At 41.2% G+C, this 15711-nt stretch overlaps 1 protein-coding gene across 9 annotated transcripts in view; it reads left to right on the forward strand.

Moving 5' to 3' along the window:
- Nucleotides 1-15711, forward strand: part of DOCK9 (dedicator of cytokinesis 9) — a 989328-nt gene that overhangs the window by 535889 nt on the left and 437728 nt on the right. For all 9 annotated transcript variants that reach the window (XR_011194943.1, XM_069205169.1, XM_069205175.1 and 6 more), the window contains exons 12-14: nucleotides 2564-2767; nucleotides 3970-4092; nucleotides 6029-6111. Coding sequence is in view for 8 of the 9 variants with exons in the window: in XM_069205169.1 (XP_069061270.1) it covers nucleotides 2564-2767; nucleotides 3970-4092; nucleotides 6029-6111 (410 nt within the window). In the remaining variant the exon portion in view is untranslated. The remainder of the gene's footprint in view (nucleotides 1-2563; nucleotides 2768-3969; nucleotides 4093-6028; nucleotides 6112-15711) is intronic.

Raw genomic sequence — 15711 nt, forward strand, 5'->3', positions numbered from 1 at the left:
CCCTATCTTTGCAGTTTAACTCTGGCCTTAAACACCATTGGTACCATCTTGATCACTAGACTTGCACAGACTCATATACAGTGTTCAACCTTGGATTGCTTCAGATATTTTCTTATGGATAGGTCTAAGACCGTATCCTTGCCCCCATGTTGTTCTCATCCATCCATCAAAGTCAGTTTGTGAAGTAACTTCAGATCATGTCATTGTTCGCTTTATTTTTTAATGTCTGCCTACCCACACAATCAATGGTGAACTGCTCCTTCTCTGCATTCCTCTTTTTGATTATACATAGTACACACATCTACTTAGATTTTCATAATCATCAGAAGCTCATTTATATTGGCTATTGGTGCCCTTGAAGACAATTGATAATAGATGAGTAAACACTTTCTAAAAATCTGTCCCTCCCAGACAAAGATACTGTGATTTGTGCACATCCAACTTGAGTGTTGCTAAAGGGCCTGTTTTACCTTTCAGAATTCCTGATATTGAGATTCATATCTCAAAAACTATTCTATGCGTGCCTAGTCCCACTTGAGGTTGTGGGAGTATGCATCACCTGTATTGTGCTCCCTTTACTGGCCACTGTTTGATTGCAGGTGTTCTTATTCCCATTGTAGTCTTTTATGCAGTATTCTGTTGAAATCAATGTAATGTCTTTCAACCGAATGAGCCTGAATGAGTAGCTGAAATCTACGGGTAAAAGAAAACAGAACTGTAGTGCTCCTGTGGATCTCATTATTCTGATGGGGTAGGTAACTGTTTTCCAAGAATGGTGACTGTATTTTGTTAACAACTTAGTTTTAGACTGCTATATGTCTTCTACCAACTGCCGTAGTAGGGAACTGCAGGTGCTATACCAGTTGTCATTCCTTTGGCTTTGTAACAAATGGCAGATTTGAAGTTTGCTCAGAGGATTTTATTTGCTGGAACAATGGTGGGGCGCTTTAAAAGTGAGAAAGTATGTTATCTTTTCATTTCTGATGTCTGAGTCCTTCAGCATAGGTAGTACTGGCAATCTCCTACGGGGGAAGGTCTAGGGTTGTGGTACAACTCTTCACCATCAGTGTGTGGCAGAAAATAAAAGGTCCAAGTGCTGATTCTGCTTTACGAACTTGAGCTTCAGTGTTAGGACGAAATACAGTAAATTGTCAGTAAAGAGAAGGGAGAGTACGTGCATATCTTGAAATCAACAGTGACAGTATTTTACTGTTGTACTGATGATGGTTATTTTATTGAGGAAATGACTATTGAGATACATACATATTTTTTTGTGTTCATGGCAGAGTTGGTTACTTCAACACTGCCGAAGTCTAAGATTGCATTTGGCTTTGAAATACCATAGTTGTTAGTAGAATGGTGCGCATTGGAACCAGAATATTCATCTTAATACAGTTGAGTACCTTTCTTTTTCTTAATGGAATTTCATGTTGCTTATGCCAGATGCTACTGTTCAGTCTGATCTTTGTCCCAAAGGTTTAGCAGATTAATTACAGCTATGTATGAGCTGTAGATCGAGGTCGGTGTCTAGCCACTATTGGACCACTGTTTACTTAACTTTAAATCTTGAAAGGAAATGTTTTCCTCTCTGCAGTTGACCTCTTTGTTGTCAAATGGGTCTTCTCTTCATCTAATCAGAAATGTGTCAAGGTGTTTGTCTATTGGAGTAGTAGATTTGAGATTCCATGTATGCTCACTTTTACGAGATATGACAACCAGAACATCGTGGTGGTTCCCCAAGGCTCTTCTCATTTTGCGTTGTCTTTATCTTATGTCATTTATAACCAGCAAATTATTAGTAATCAGACATACTCATTTGGTGTATAGGATGTGCCCGGTGGTGACTAGATAACTCTCTCTGCTTTTGTTGTGTTTTTTCTTATACAGAGTCAGACTGAGAATGTTTCTTGCCTCCAATACCCCGATGACCTCATGGTTAATAACAGTAGTCATGAAGATTGGAGTCAATTAATGGGGATTGCCAGTGAGCAATGCAGTCCATTGCATTTTGCAAAACTGGTACACAGATCAATTTCCCCCACTTCTGCATGGACATATGTGGCACATAGAATACAAACGTTATGCTCATTCTACCCATATAACAAAACCACCTAAGTTCAATCCCCCTTTCCTAATTCCCAGTTTCTTATTGTGTTCACTAGGTCAGTCTTCCCTACACTTTATCACATTTTATTGTGGGCCTTGACCGTGAAAACTGGAGATGATCTTTTGGCTGCTCTGAAGCTGAGTCTAGCCAATTGATTACCCACAGTGTAGACCACTCTTTTAGATGGATTGTTTAAATGTTATCACAGGGCTTGCCATTGTTGTGTCAAGTGACTACCTCGTGTGACACTGTTTGTCTAGCACCATTTTCATTCTTCCCGCACAACCCTCAGATATCGAGCAGCAATTTCAACAGCAAATTAAATTGTGGTTCAGTGTGGTTCGTCAGCCTAGAATGACACCTCCTGGCCCAAATTCGCCTTGTATATTGCTGGTCTGCCTAGAACCTAAAGCCTAGACCTAAAAGACCCTTATTTATTTGAAATGTATTTTTCAGGTAGAGCCTTTCTTCATCACCTTATCCTTATTTGACATCAAGCACAACCGAAAAATTTCAGCAGACTTCAATGTGGATCTGAACCATCCCTCTGTGAGACAGATGATACCAAATGCTCCGCAACAGCTGATGAACGGCAGCGGGGACTGTTTGCAGCGGATCCCCAACATCATTCATGAATCCATGCTACACTATCCAAAGCAGGTACTGAAGGAAAATTCTATCCCTATTTTCAGTGGCAGTGGTTGGATGTCACAGCTCAGATGCTATGAGTTCCTCATTCATGAACAGGCCACAAACATCATTAGCATGTTCTCCGCACTTTTGTTTATCTGTTTTCATGCAAGGCAACAAGGACACCCACTAATATGAGAGTCACTGGATGTTTTTGTATGTATCTTGTACTTTCTGGGAACAGTAGTTGAAGAAATCTCGTGTGTTTCCAACTGGCTTTTTTACTGCCTGATTTTTTTTTTTTTTGTAATGACCACTGGAACTTTCCTGATTAAATATTGGTATTTCAAGCACAATTCGATATTGTTACTTGAAAAAGACCACCATACCCGTTTGTTTGTGGTACCCATTTCCCCTCATAATGTAATATTTCAGGACCTGCTTACTCTATAGCTAGACCCTGCCTTTCTTATCATGAAGTGCCTGTGAATGTGCTTGCACACTTTACCCTTCACTGCTCCTGCAGGGCGGTATTTCCATGCTGAACAAACACTTGCGATTACACCTTAAACCCCTGCAAATATCATTTCCCAATCCTTAATTCTAGGACTCCCTCAATTATTTTTTTCCTCTTTTGTGTTCTACCCAAGCGGATATTTTAATGTTCTCATTATAGCGACCCTAGTGAATGTCCCACCTCTCCCCTAAAGCAATAGATGCTTCATCCTTCCCATAAGCTGCAAGACACTAACATAATAAGCAGGCTTAGTTTTACCTCAGCACATTTCATTTAGACAACTTGCAGAGAGCAGTGCTAATCACTTACAGAGGAACACATGTAAAAGATTGACAGGGTTGTTATGCCTACCTGTACAGCTTGTCTTGTGTTTTTGTTGCATCTTGCATGCCAAATGCCAAGAGACATAAAGTGATAGTTTTCATATAGTTCGTATGCCTCAGTTAAACTGTGAAGATCAATAAATAATCTCGCAGCTCACTTTGCATTTTCTGTTCAGGCGGGGAACAAAAGGTACGTTTCTGTTTTTACTCTACTCTCTGGGGCTGATATTTGTCTTTCTGACCAGTCGGTCTTAAATGCTAATGACAAAACATATTATTGTCTTGATTTATTTGGCGTGCCTTTGCTGATACATTTTACAAAAGATGTGTGTAATAGATAGGTGGTTTATTGATTTGTGGACACCTTGTAAAAATGTTTTTATTGTTTCTAGGGAATATTTTCGGTGACCTGTCCGCATCCTGACATTTTTCTCGTTGCTCGAATAGAGAAAGTCCTACAGGGAAGCATTGCTCACTGTGCGGAGCCTTACATGAAAAGTTCAGACTCCTCCAAGGTATGTCATCTTTTTTCAAGGACTATGTAGATAAAAATAGCAATATGATGTAATATTAGTGTTGTATAATTTTAGTGTAAAAATCTTGGAAATTAACATGCTAGCATTTTATGAGGTATGGATTTAGCCAGTTCTTTCTCTTTTTTTGTTTTGTTCGGAGGGACAATTGAAGGACACATTGTTTTGCCACATGACTCTGTTAATGTCTCTCTGCATAATTCACAATTAAATATTTATGTTGTTTAAATATTTATAGAATATTGTATGGTCTCTTCACATTTTTAAGTGACTCGAGAAAGGCAGCCGAGTGCTTTATTGCTCTTAGGCCTTTTGGCTGCACAAATGCACCACTTGCTATTCTACTGTTAGCGAAAAGCTGATTTCAAATAGGAATCCCCAGTGCCCCCCATAAACCAGCAGCAAGTTACTAATCATGTTTAGTTTAACTTGTCTGATATAAAGTGGCATGGGATTGTGCTGTTAGTTGATTGACTTCTGCTGTCTCTAAGTGTATATCGACATTCAGAGATACAGTGAGGGAGCCACTCCAGAATTCACAAGCGCATTTTTGGCTCATACACTACAATACTTGTCAGGAAGCCATAAGATCCCATAAGTGTAAGTGGAGTCCTGCGACATGGTCAGTTTGTGATGCATATACATCAAATCTTAGAGGATAACTTCCAGAAAATGGTAGTGACACCGACTCCTAATATTACCTCTCAACGAAAATACTAGACTACTGAGAATTAGAATAAAGGTTAATCAGGGTGACTAAATATTGAAAAAAATGTGGTGCCTTGTTCTGGGTGCCCTGTTAACTGGAGGGAGTGATGCTGAACCCATGAAATATAATGACACACGGTGCAATATATGTTGAGTGCAGTATTAAATCTGATGCACATGAAAAGTTGAGTGTAAGAGGAAATTAAAAAGGGGCATAAAAACTTCTTTCTAATATTGTAGCTGTCCTCATAAAGTGCGTTGGTCCTTAATAGAGTACCAGAAACTTTCTGGGCTATCCATTGTGGATTCGTTGCCTGTAGACCTGATTCAGTATATTTGGATTAGGTGCATAAGGACATTGACCCCTCCCAAGTATGTGGTAGATTGCATCATCATTGGAGTGTCTCTAGCTTACAACAAATGGTGCCGATGGGCTGATCACAAGCTCCTGTGCGAGAGGTTCCTAATCAGGGATTGTGGTTAGATTTCACCTAATGAGGTGGATAGTGTTGTCACCTGAAGTGGTCTATCCACTGCTAAAATTCGGTGTTGCTAGGTGTTGGATACGTTTTCTGTTTGCCAACCTATCACAAGGTAAAGAACGTAGGACATAGGCTATTACGGCTCAGAATTATTTTCAGTCAGTCAATGTCTTTTGGCTCCTTATTTAACCAATTTTTAAGTCGGGGGTGTTCATAAGAACCTTTGGGCCCCTCTTGCTATCCTGCCTGCTATCTAACGCTCCGTTATCACCTGAAATAGTTTGTAATGTAATTTTATTGAGTGAAACATGGGAGTTAATAAAAAAAAAAAGGCCAAAAATAATATTCAGAAGCCACGTTGAATTAAAATTAATTTGGGCCACTCCCAGTTGCCACAATATAAATATAGCAGGAAGGGTTGTGTGTTTCTCTAGGGCTCCAGTCAAAATAACGGGCCATCAACTGCAGTGAGCAAGAGATTAAACATTTACCAGACCGTTGGGCAACCCTCATTAACTATTTTTTTTTAATGTGAAAGTTACGAGCAGCACATTCACTGTGTTTAGTGTTTTAAGCGTGTCCGTAACTCTGTTTGCTGATGCTTTTCTCTACCCACAACACGTCTTACAATAATCAGCCTCTCCTACATGACGTAAGTCAAGCATTCACCCTCTCAATGTCAGTGGAAAAATATTACAAAAAATAAAATAATATTTTGTGTTCTCCAGGTTGCACAAAAGGTCTTAAAAAATGCAAAGCAGATGTGCCACAGACTGGGACAATACCGAATGCCGTTTGCATGGGCTGCTAGGTAAACTAAAATCACTTTAAAAATAAATAAATAACTGTGTGGTGATTACTGTAAATGTCCATTATATTCATGTTTTACGTGCCTGGCGGAATGTGCATCTTAGACATATAGCTTTTGTGTTGCGCCCGTGCATATAGGTTCCTTTCTTTAGCAGCAGATAAAGCAATTCAAGAGGTATAAAATAGACAGTGGAACTTTGTCAAATATTAATTTAGGAAGATATTCCACTGGTAGTCTGCTCACCAAAAGAAGACTTTATTGTTGCATTCTATATTTTCCCTTGCTTAAAACCAAGTATTTGTATGTAATATAAGGTGAATTTTTAGACGGCTGCTTGTCACCAGTGAGGGTGTCCAGGCGCTGAATTTCAGGTGTGCAGTAGGATCCTGCATGCATGTTTTGCCTTTTCCAAAAATGGATGAGTATTTATATTGGATACATAGAAGTTTATTTTTTCATTTGCCGAAAGTTCTGAGATTTCACCACAGTTGCACTAATTCTGTGTAAAAAGTAATACATTTCAATGAATTTCAAATGTTCCTATACCCGTTCTATGCAGTGTGCAATATTTGTTGGGCAAGTAGTGGATTGTTCCTGTTAATAAAACCCATAAACATTACAATAAAGTAGAAAACAGGTACTACATTAATCAGTGCACAGAACCTGTCCCCTGGAAGCTAAAGGTGCGATATAAATTAAAATAGCGTTTCCCACCAAGCAAAACCAGATTCAGTCTTCGGCACCCGGTGACGGGCCAGCAATATACTGTGCCCGCTTTGAGCAAACTCACTTAAACGCTAACGCTCTGGGACATCCTTTTAGAGCTGCCATCTTTAAACAAGTGACAGTTCAACCCAACATCACTAAAGTGCCAAAGGTCATATCAAGCATGCAATACTAAAGTGCTGTGGTTTGATACAATCCTTAAAAGCTCCTTGATAAATTGATCCATAAAACTAAAGCACTGCAAACTAGCAACAGACAATTGATCAGCACATTTACATATGGTAAAGCAGTTTAAGGATGGGTCGCTAAAATGCTTTGGGCCGACATCGGCTTTCATGCTGGCAGCAGACTAAAATATATGATAAAATGTGAACATAGCGACGATGGTTGTTGAGTGCCCCCAGCGGTTCCCGTAATGATTTCAGGGGCTGCTGAGCGAACCCAGCTGAATCTCCTCCACTGGAGGCGGACGGCTACAGCTAAGATGAAATGAACCGTGACTACAGGAAAGTCACACCTCGAAATGACAGTGATTCCCTCTTTGTAAGATCTGATGCCGAATTGGAGAAATAGCGGTGGTACCCAATTTCTCAGTTCTGCTAGAAGGCTAAGGCAAATACAAAGGAGGTGCAGAATAGTTTCTTGATGAGGTATACAGCCTACACGTTATTATGAGGGGCCGAAACCACCCATTTTGTCCGCAGGTCTAACTAAGAAAATGACTCAAAGCATACTTGCATAACCCTTAATTTAAAATACTATCTACAGCTTTCAGCTAGATTGCTTTGGTTCTGCAGCCACTTATAGGAATTCAGTGACATCCTGCTGTGCCTTCTTTTCCTACTTTTTTTCCTTAGCTCCCAATAACGAAGTCCACTGTAAATCCGTATTCTTTACTAGTTTAAAGCTTTTAAATGGTAGGTTTTAATTCCAAATGATTCTGTCTGAACGGCTTTGAGGGCAGAATTCAATGCGAACCTCCATTCCTTCTGTGATGCCCCCGTCTTCATCTCCTTCCAAGCATACGCTTTTAATGTACCAGTGTCCCCGTGAATCAGAAAGATCAGTTGATCAATGAGCCCAAATTCAAGCCTCACCATTGCTTGTGATGCATTGGTGGGGAGATGAAATAGCAGTTCATACACTTTACTTTGGAAAACATTTAAAAAGTGCCCTCATGTTTGGGGCAATGCTAAGGAGCCATAGGATAACGCTGGGATTAATTTTGCCTTTAGTAACTTGTAACAATGAAATTAGTGAATGGCTTGACAATTTATGGAAAAACACCGGTAAAAACATCGAATAATGAGGCCAGCTTAGACTTCAGTGCATGCTGCTGTAAAAGATGCGATCCTGCAACCACACTCCCACATATTTATAACTTTGGCTCCTTTTGATCGTCGCCTTGCCCAAATGCAGGCTTCCATCTTCCTCACCTTTTTATGAAAAAAAAAATGTTTGTATTTTTAAAGTTGACTGACCTATAGATATCCTTGTAATACCCATTTAAAACATTTAAAAGCATTTGAAGACCCACACCATTCTGATTTAAAAGCACAATACTGCCAGCATATGGTAAAGATGTAAAGATCTGGTCGCTAATAGAGGGTGGGTGGGATACTGCTTGGTCTAGCAGAGTGCTCAGATTGGAAATAAACACGTTTAAAAGAGTAGGGTTGAGCACACAATCTTGTTTTAAGCTTCTGTTTCAAGGCACTTTGGGAGAAAGGGGTGTGGTTATCTCCCAACTTTATTTGCATCCAGTTGTTCGAGTGTAATGAAGACATTGTTTATGAATTGGAAAAAGTGTGCAGTTGGCACCTTACAATAATGTATATTTATGACTTTTTCAAAGTATTTGTAAATTTCTCCATCAGCATTTGTTTCCTTCAAATGAGAGACTTTCAGTGTCTATGCACATGCCACCAACTAAGCCACAGCCCAAATTGAACTCACTGTCGGAGCCTTTTCACAAAAGTGTTTTTTGGCACGCCAAAAATATTTTAAGGTGTCATTTTAGGAAATAATTTGTGGCCTCATGGCAGTGCTGGGACATAATTATCATACACATCCCTCCATAGATAATTTGCTTTTACTTCTGTACAGTTTTCAGTTGTGTGAGGGCTGATTTTGAATGATGTTATCCTGACCCTAATGTAATGAGATTAGAATTAGGGGAGTTAGAAATGTCTAGAATCTTATCTGCAAAGGCACACTATACTTTCACCCGATGTGTCTGATATTTAAATTTCAGCAGCACGAAATAGAGTCACTGAGAAGGACACCATGTCTGCATTAGGTCCATCCTCGTGTGCTTTTGTGGTTTATACCCCAGTTGTAAAGGTCTCTGGGAAACAGTGTGTTTCTCCACGATATTTCTGGTCATGCCCTGTAAGGAAAATGCTGGGATTGTGGTTGATGTCGGTGCACATTCCTTACTGATGCAAGTGGTCCTGTGGTACCAGTAGACTTGAATGTTATGGATACTGTGACATGCCTAAAAAAACATTTGGTTTAAGCTGCTCTTTGAAAAGTGCTCTGGGGAAACCAACTTGTATCTTAAAGACTGGAACTCACATTATGAAACTTAAAAAAGGGTGTTGCAGCTTATTCTGCTGGCAGTCAGTGGTGATGTCCCCTGCTTGAGAGAGGGGAAGAGGATGCTTCCTTTGTTTGCCGAAAAACAAGTTAAGACCTGAAATACGAGTCCGGGAATAGTATTACCAAGCATTGGTATAGTGTTCTTTTAGCAACATATCTTTTGTTGTTAGAAGTATAAGGGTTTTTTGATTTCCCCTAAGGGAATATTAGAAAAGTATCAGCTCTTTTCTAAACTCAGGAGCTGAGGAATATTTAAAAAAAAAATGCCAACTGTTTTCTAAACCCAGGAGCTGGAAGGATGGTGAGGGATGGAATAAGAGGATTATCAGCAGTTTCTGTAATAAGCAGACACAGCTGTAGTCACCTTATTTGACGAGAATGCTTGAGGTACACTTGTAGATAATCTGCTTAGTTCTTTAGTTGTCACTGAGTGCAAAAAAAAAGCTAGTTCTGCCAAAGTATTTGGCTTCATGTCTATGTCTACCGCTGACCTGCGATACTATTACCAGCATTCTCAGTCTCATCAATCCATTAAAGATAGGCAGAACTCCAAATCCCTACCAAACACTTTGATACTTTCAGTTGTACACCAGCAAGCAGTATCCATTTATATAGATTTAAATGCTCCTTGGCAGTGCGTTACTATGAATGTAAAACAATAAGAGACAACTTTTTACTGCTAAGATATACTAACACTAACCAATATAAATACTTAGTGTATCCTTCTTTATATGGGAGCTTATCTTTCAATGCAATTTGGGATTACTGAAAGTGAACACCACAAAGATGTAACAGTAATACATGATCCTGTTTCAAAAGGCTCTTTTTAGAAGGATGACATTCTGATGTATGCTTTTAACCACAGATTCTAAAAGCTGGGCTCCTGTATGCTGATATATAACTTCGTGCAGTTCTGCGCTGACTTCGTTCCACTTCAGAAGTGACTACTGGAGCTGCATATAAGTGCAACCCAAGTAGACTGCCATCAGTTAGACTCTTTGTGCACCTTTAGACTTGGATGCAGAGCTCTGCTCCTTTTCTTCTTCTCTGAAGAGACTTTTTCTTGATGATTCAAATATCTCAGGGTGCAAGGTAACACGTTGGCTCTAAGACTACGGAGTTGAAACCTTGTAGAGACTGTCACAAAGAGACGTCTGTTAGAGACGTACACAAAGTGTGATTCTGGTGTTTGGGGGTTAGTAATGACTTCAAGGCCATTGATGACTGCACCCAAACAAACCTGAAGGCACCAGAGAATGCTATTTGAAGCTCTATGTGACAACACACTGCAAGATTCCACGCAGGTCACGAATATCAGGTACTCTTAGAGGTGGTGCAGGTTGTCTTCTGTCAATGGGGAGAGCCCGGCTATATCTCTTCGCCACTACCGAGAACACACAGTATCAATACTTTGTGCATTGGCATTCCTAAGAAGGCTCTCCCTCAGGCACCCATTCTGTTTAGAGTGGAGCACAAGGTTCCTCTGTGTCTTGCCACCACTACTTCTCCTGCCCAGAGTTCTGAAGAAGATCACAAACAGCCAGGTCCAAGTCATCCTAGTGTAGGAGAGTCTGGTTCCCTGGAACTTCTGGCCTCGAACACCCATGCTCCTATCGGCGGCCCCTTCGAAAGGATCAGTAGGATCAGTCAACCATAGGGGTAAGTGGCTAAACCACAAAGATCCTCCCCAAAGAAGACACATAACGCATACAATCATGTGAAGACAGAAAGGTCTCCAACTAAAAATGTATTAGTGTGAACTAGTAGTCATCTACAATATGTCCTCTGATAAGGATGCAAGCCCTCACCCACTGACCTGGTGTCATGCTTCATCATGGGGCTCTTTAACTACACAAAAGTGTATCGTCACCCGCTATATTCTGTTAGACCTACTAGACTGGTCGATGTCTGCTCGACAAATACAAGTATTTCTTTGTAAGGACAGTCACCCACTGTAGTAGTGCCATGCTTCATCATAGTGTCTCAGACTACTTCCTAAAAACCAGAATGGGCTCAGCTGTATTCCAGGGAGCACTTTGAATATTGATTAGCAGCCGGAGTTTATAGAGAATAAAAATACCTTAAGCAACCCAACTAGCCCCTATAATGGTGGTTGCTCAGGTATGGTTAAAATGTTAATTGGTGGGCGATGATGGAGAATAATGATCCTAGTACCCTATTCATTTTTAAACATGTTTCAACCCATAGGAACTAGCCCATAGGGGTCCCTTGGCTTTCTTCAGTACAAAACCCATGCCCCAGATCTTCCGTACCTTTGATTATATCCAAATTGTATGGGCGGAAGATAAACACACAATTAACATTTAAGAACATGCAAAAAAAAAGGCATGCTATCCTGCTGTTTTTCAAAGGGAACTACTCCTCTTGCTGTGCCCTAAACTAGCGATTTGTTCATTGGCATGGTAGGAGGAGGGTGGGTGTGCCCCTTTAGTCACACATTCGTCAAGGGTGCAATGCTGTCTGCATACCTACTTGGCCCCATCCCTGCCAACTCCATCACAGGGCTCTCACGTCCGAAGGCGTAGACTACAACCACACGAAAACAGAGGATCTCTTGAGATGGTATGTAAGGGCAGCAAAATGGTAGGATCTTGAGCCTGGGCCGGTGCAATCTTCACCTCCATGCATAGAGAGTGAGCAGCAGCAGTTCTTTTGGCCATTCTTCCTAGGTAGTTGATGTGATTTTGGCAGCCAGACAACCTTCCATGAAATCCGTGTATGCCACCACGCATTCGAATAAGTTTGTGGCTTGGTGCGGCACCTGCCATACAGACCCCTTGCAGGCCAATCTGTTGAATGCCGTCTTGTTGTGGTTTATCTTTGGCCCAGTAGAGTTGCAGTGGGCACTGTTAAACCTTAAATGTCGGCCTTTTTTTTTTCATCTTACGTGTCTGACCAGCCATCCTTGTTCAATATCACCTGTTGTGTCCTTTTAAAGGTTTGCAACACATATTTTTGCCCGAAGCCAAAGCCTTTTGTGATGCCACAGTTGGACTTAAATTTGGTTCTCAGCTTCCTAATGTGTACCCCTTTTGAGCCAATACGCAGTTGCTTATTACTCTTCTTGACCTTAAAAATGTTTTTTCTGCTTGAATGACGTCTGCTCATCCTTTGAGTGAAATTCGGATCCTCTCTGTCAGGCTGTCTTATACCACCTTTTTCCCATCCCTTGGAAGAAGAAGTGATACTCCACTGCTTGGACCCCAGAAGAGTGCAGACTTTTAAATTGGGAGAACCTAGGACCATCCGAAGGAGAATGAGCTCTTTGTGGGGTTCGCAGGAGCAAAAAAAGGTAAAGCAGTGTAGAAGCAGACAATATCACAATGGATAGTCTTTTGTATTAATATATGCTGTCTATTGGATAAGGAACGGCCTTCAGAAGACCTGTGGGTTCATCCCAACAGAGGCAAGGTACGCAGAGTGTTTCTTATGAGAATTTGTCAGGCTGTTACATAGGCATCAGTGCACACGTTCACAAAGCACTATTGCCTTAACAGTCCGGTTTAGCAGGATGGGCATTTTGGTAGTTGGTTCTGCAAAAGGTTTTGATCTGAACCATTCCTCAGACCTACCATCTTGGAAGGTATTACTTTAGTAACTTTTCACAAGGTGAGGATTTGAATAAGGTATAATAAGCATTACGTAATGCTCTTCCTGTGGACATTCTGACTAACCACAGGTCCCTCACTGCCCTCCACTCCACCTCCATATTCTGTGGAATGGTCTCATTTCCATTTTTTATGAGGCCCCAATTTAGAAATCTGCACACTGGTTCTTCCCCTTTACTGATGGGCTCTGCATCTGAGGGGCCTACTTTTACAGTTTCCGGATCCAGTCTGGCACCTGGAGATATTCACAAGATGGGGAATCTGCAGTTAAATAGAGTATCCACCAGAAAAGAGAGCTACCAAATGTACGCGACTTGTTCTTTTGGGAAATAAGTTAGTGTTTATGTGAAAAATAGCTTAATGTCCTGGTTTTGAATCCTGTGCCATACATGTATAGAAGGAAACCATAGGCAGCACACTTTGGAGTAATCAAGTTGAGATTTATAGTTGAAATAATTGCAGGATCTCTGAGTCTCATGGGAGTATATATGTCAGAATTGTCCTTCGTATCTTAAGCTGAAAAAAGTAGACTTTAACAGTGGAATTATTTTGAGAAATGAAGAAAGGGTTCTTCCTATTCCAATATGTATCAAAAAGATTTTACACTTCATACTTTTTCCAAGAAATGAACTATTTACTGCGCAGTAGAAATCCAAAATGGCTGCTCTAACTCGACATGCCTAGGTGAAAACAAAAGAGAGGTACGAAAGACGTTTTCAATAAATTTATTGGAACTGTTGTTGTTTTGCATAGAGTGAATGAGCTGCACTAATTAGGCAGGTGAAACAAAGCAAAGTAACCGGTATTATGATCATGGTAAAGATAATGAACTATCCAAGCATGGTAAGCGATTTCTAGATGTTCCTACCTAACCTTAAGTCTATGGTGAGAGCACAATGGGTGTACCCTCTCCCTTTACCTGATCTACGGGATTTGCCGTAGCCCCATACCTGGAAACTGCATCAGGAGTCAGCCTGTAACGTGGATGGCAATCCTTTTAGGAAGCTGGAAGATTAGCACCAGCAGAGCTGCATATCGAACCCAGCATTCCTCCCACGAAAGGTGCGGCTGGAGTGCTCCTCTGCCCCTTCGGGGTCAGTGCACCATTTATATGATAAAACCACATGGTGTTAGAAGTACAGCTCTGATGTAGTGCTGTGTCTACATGTCAGTAGCTGTCTCCTGAATGGGCAACACAAGCACTAGGATATCATGTAGTGTGTTCCTAGCCTTGAACAGAAAGTACTGATTACACGTCGAGAAAAGACTAACTAAAAGAATGCAACTCGTACAATATATTGCTAGAATAATGTAATGCAAGCAAATTGTGTAAAATGTCACTGCCAAAAATATCTAAAAATGTAAAATGAGAAATATAAAATAAAGCTAAAATAGAGAACCAAAGTGGGTCCAATAGGGCCTCACTACAATATCAAAACAGGCTGCCCGAGGAAGCTAATATTCTGGGGTCCGATGGGGGGTACACTGCAAGAGTGTCCACTGCTACAGTCTTGGCACTCACAGGACCCTGCTTGATAGAGGTCATATTACTTGAAAGTGTCCCTTGCTCCAAGCATTCCACACCACAAGCAGTGCCTGCCCCACATTCAGAACTGGATGTTCAGCACCAATTTGTAGCTCAGCCCCATAAGGGGATGTTATATACCTGAAAAAAACAAGCAATAACTAGTTCAAGCCAGAGTCAGAGGCATGCACTGGCACCAATTCAGACCCTAACTTTCATGCAATACCAAGTTACTTCGATTAGCCTTGTTACACCAACCTCTTTCTCAAGGACCACACTGCCAAGGAGATAAGTACCACCTGGGTACCATCAAAACTAGGCTGCAGATGAATCCCTTCTCGATCTGTGCACCCAGAATCTGAAACAACATTCCTTTATCTATCAGGGCCTCACAAACCCTGCTAAGAAACGAACTAAAGACACAGCGCTACATTACAATGCAGTAATGGTTCACTTCTCTGAGAACCTCATGTCCCTCCAATCAATTGTTGACACTGCATGGGGTTCTGCAGTGGAAAGGATTACACCTATGATTATAATGCCTTCATCAGCTTTATCCCAATTATTTTCAGGGAGAAAAGTGGAAGTACTCCGAAGGCCAGGCTTACATCCCCACCCGCCAAAAAAAAACAAAAAACACCATAACGGGGAGCCGTGGTCAATGACCAGTAGGTCAGTCAATCAATCAATCACTTGTAAAGCGTGACTTACCACCTGTGGGGTCTCAAGGCACTGTTGCGGGCCTGCTGCTCACTTGAAAAGCCAGGTCTTGAGATCCTTCCTGAAATGCTTTACTGAGGTGGTCTGTCTGGGTTTGAGGGAAGTGTGTTCCATGTCCAGGCTGCGAGATAAGAGAAGACTCTACCTCCAGCTGTGCTCGATTCTGGGGATGGCGGTGAGACCGAGTTGCGAGGATCGGAGCTGCCTGGTGGGGATGTAGAAGTTCAGGCAGTGGTTGAGGTAGGCCGGTGTTATGTAGTGTAGTGCCTTGCAGGTGTGTGTCAGTAGCTTGTAGGTGATGCGTTTGTCGACAGGGAGCCCATTTCAGGTCTCTGAGATGGGTGGCGATGTGGCTGTAGCAGGGGATGTCCAGGATGAGTTCGGCTGCTGTGTTCTGGA

Source organism: Pleurodeles waltl, chromosome 8 (genome assembly GCF_031143425.1).
Source record: "Pleurodeles waltl isolate 20211129_DDA chromosome 8, aPleWal1.hap1.20221129, whole genome shotgun sequence".
Lineage (NCBI taxonomy): Eukaryota > Metazoa > Chordata > Amphibia > Caudata > Salamandridae > Pleurodeles > Pleurodeles waltl.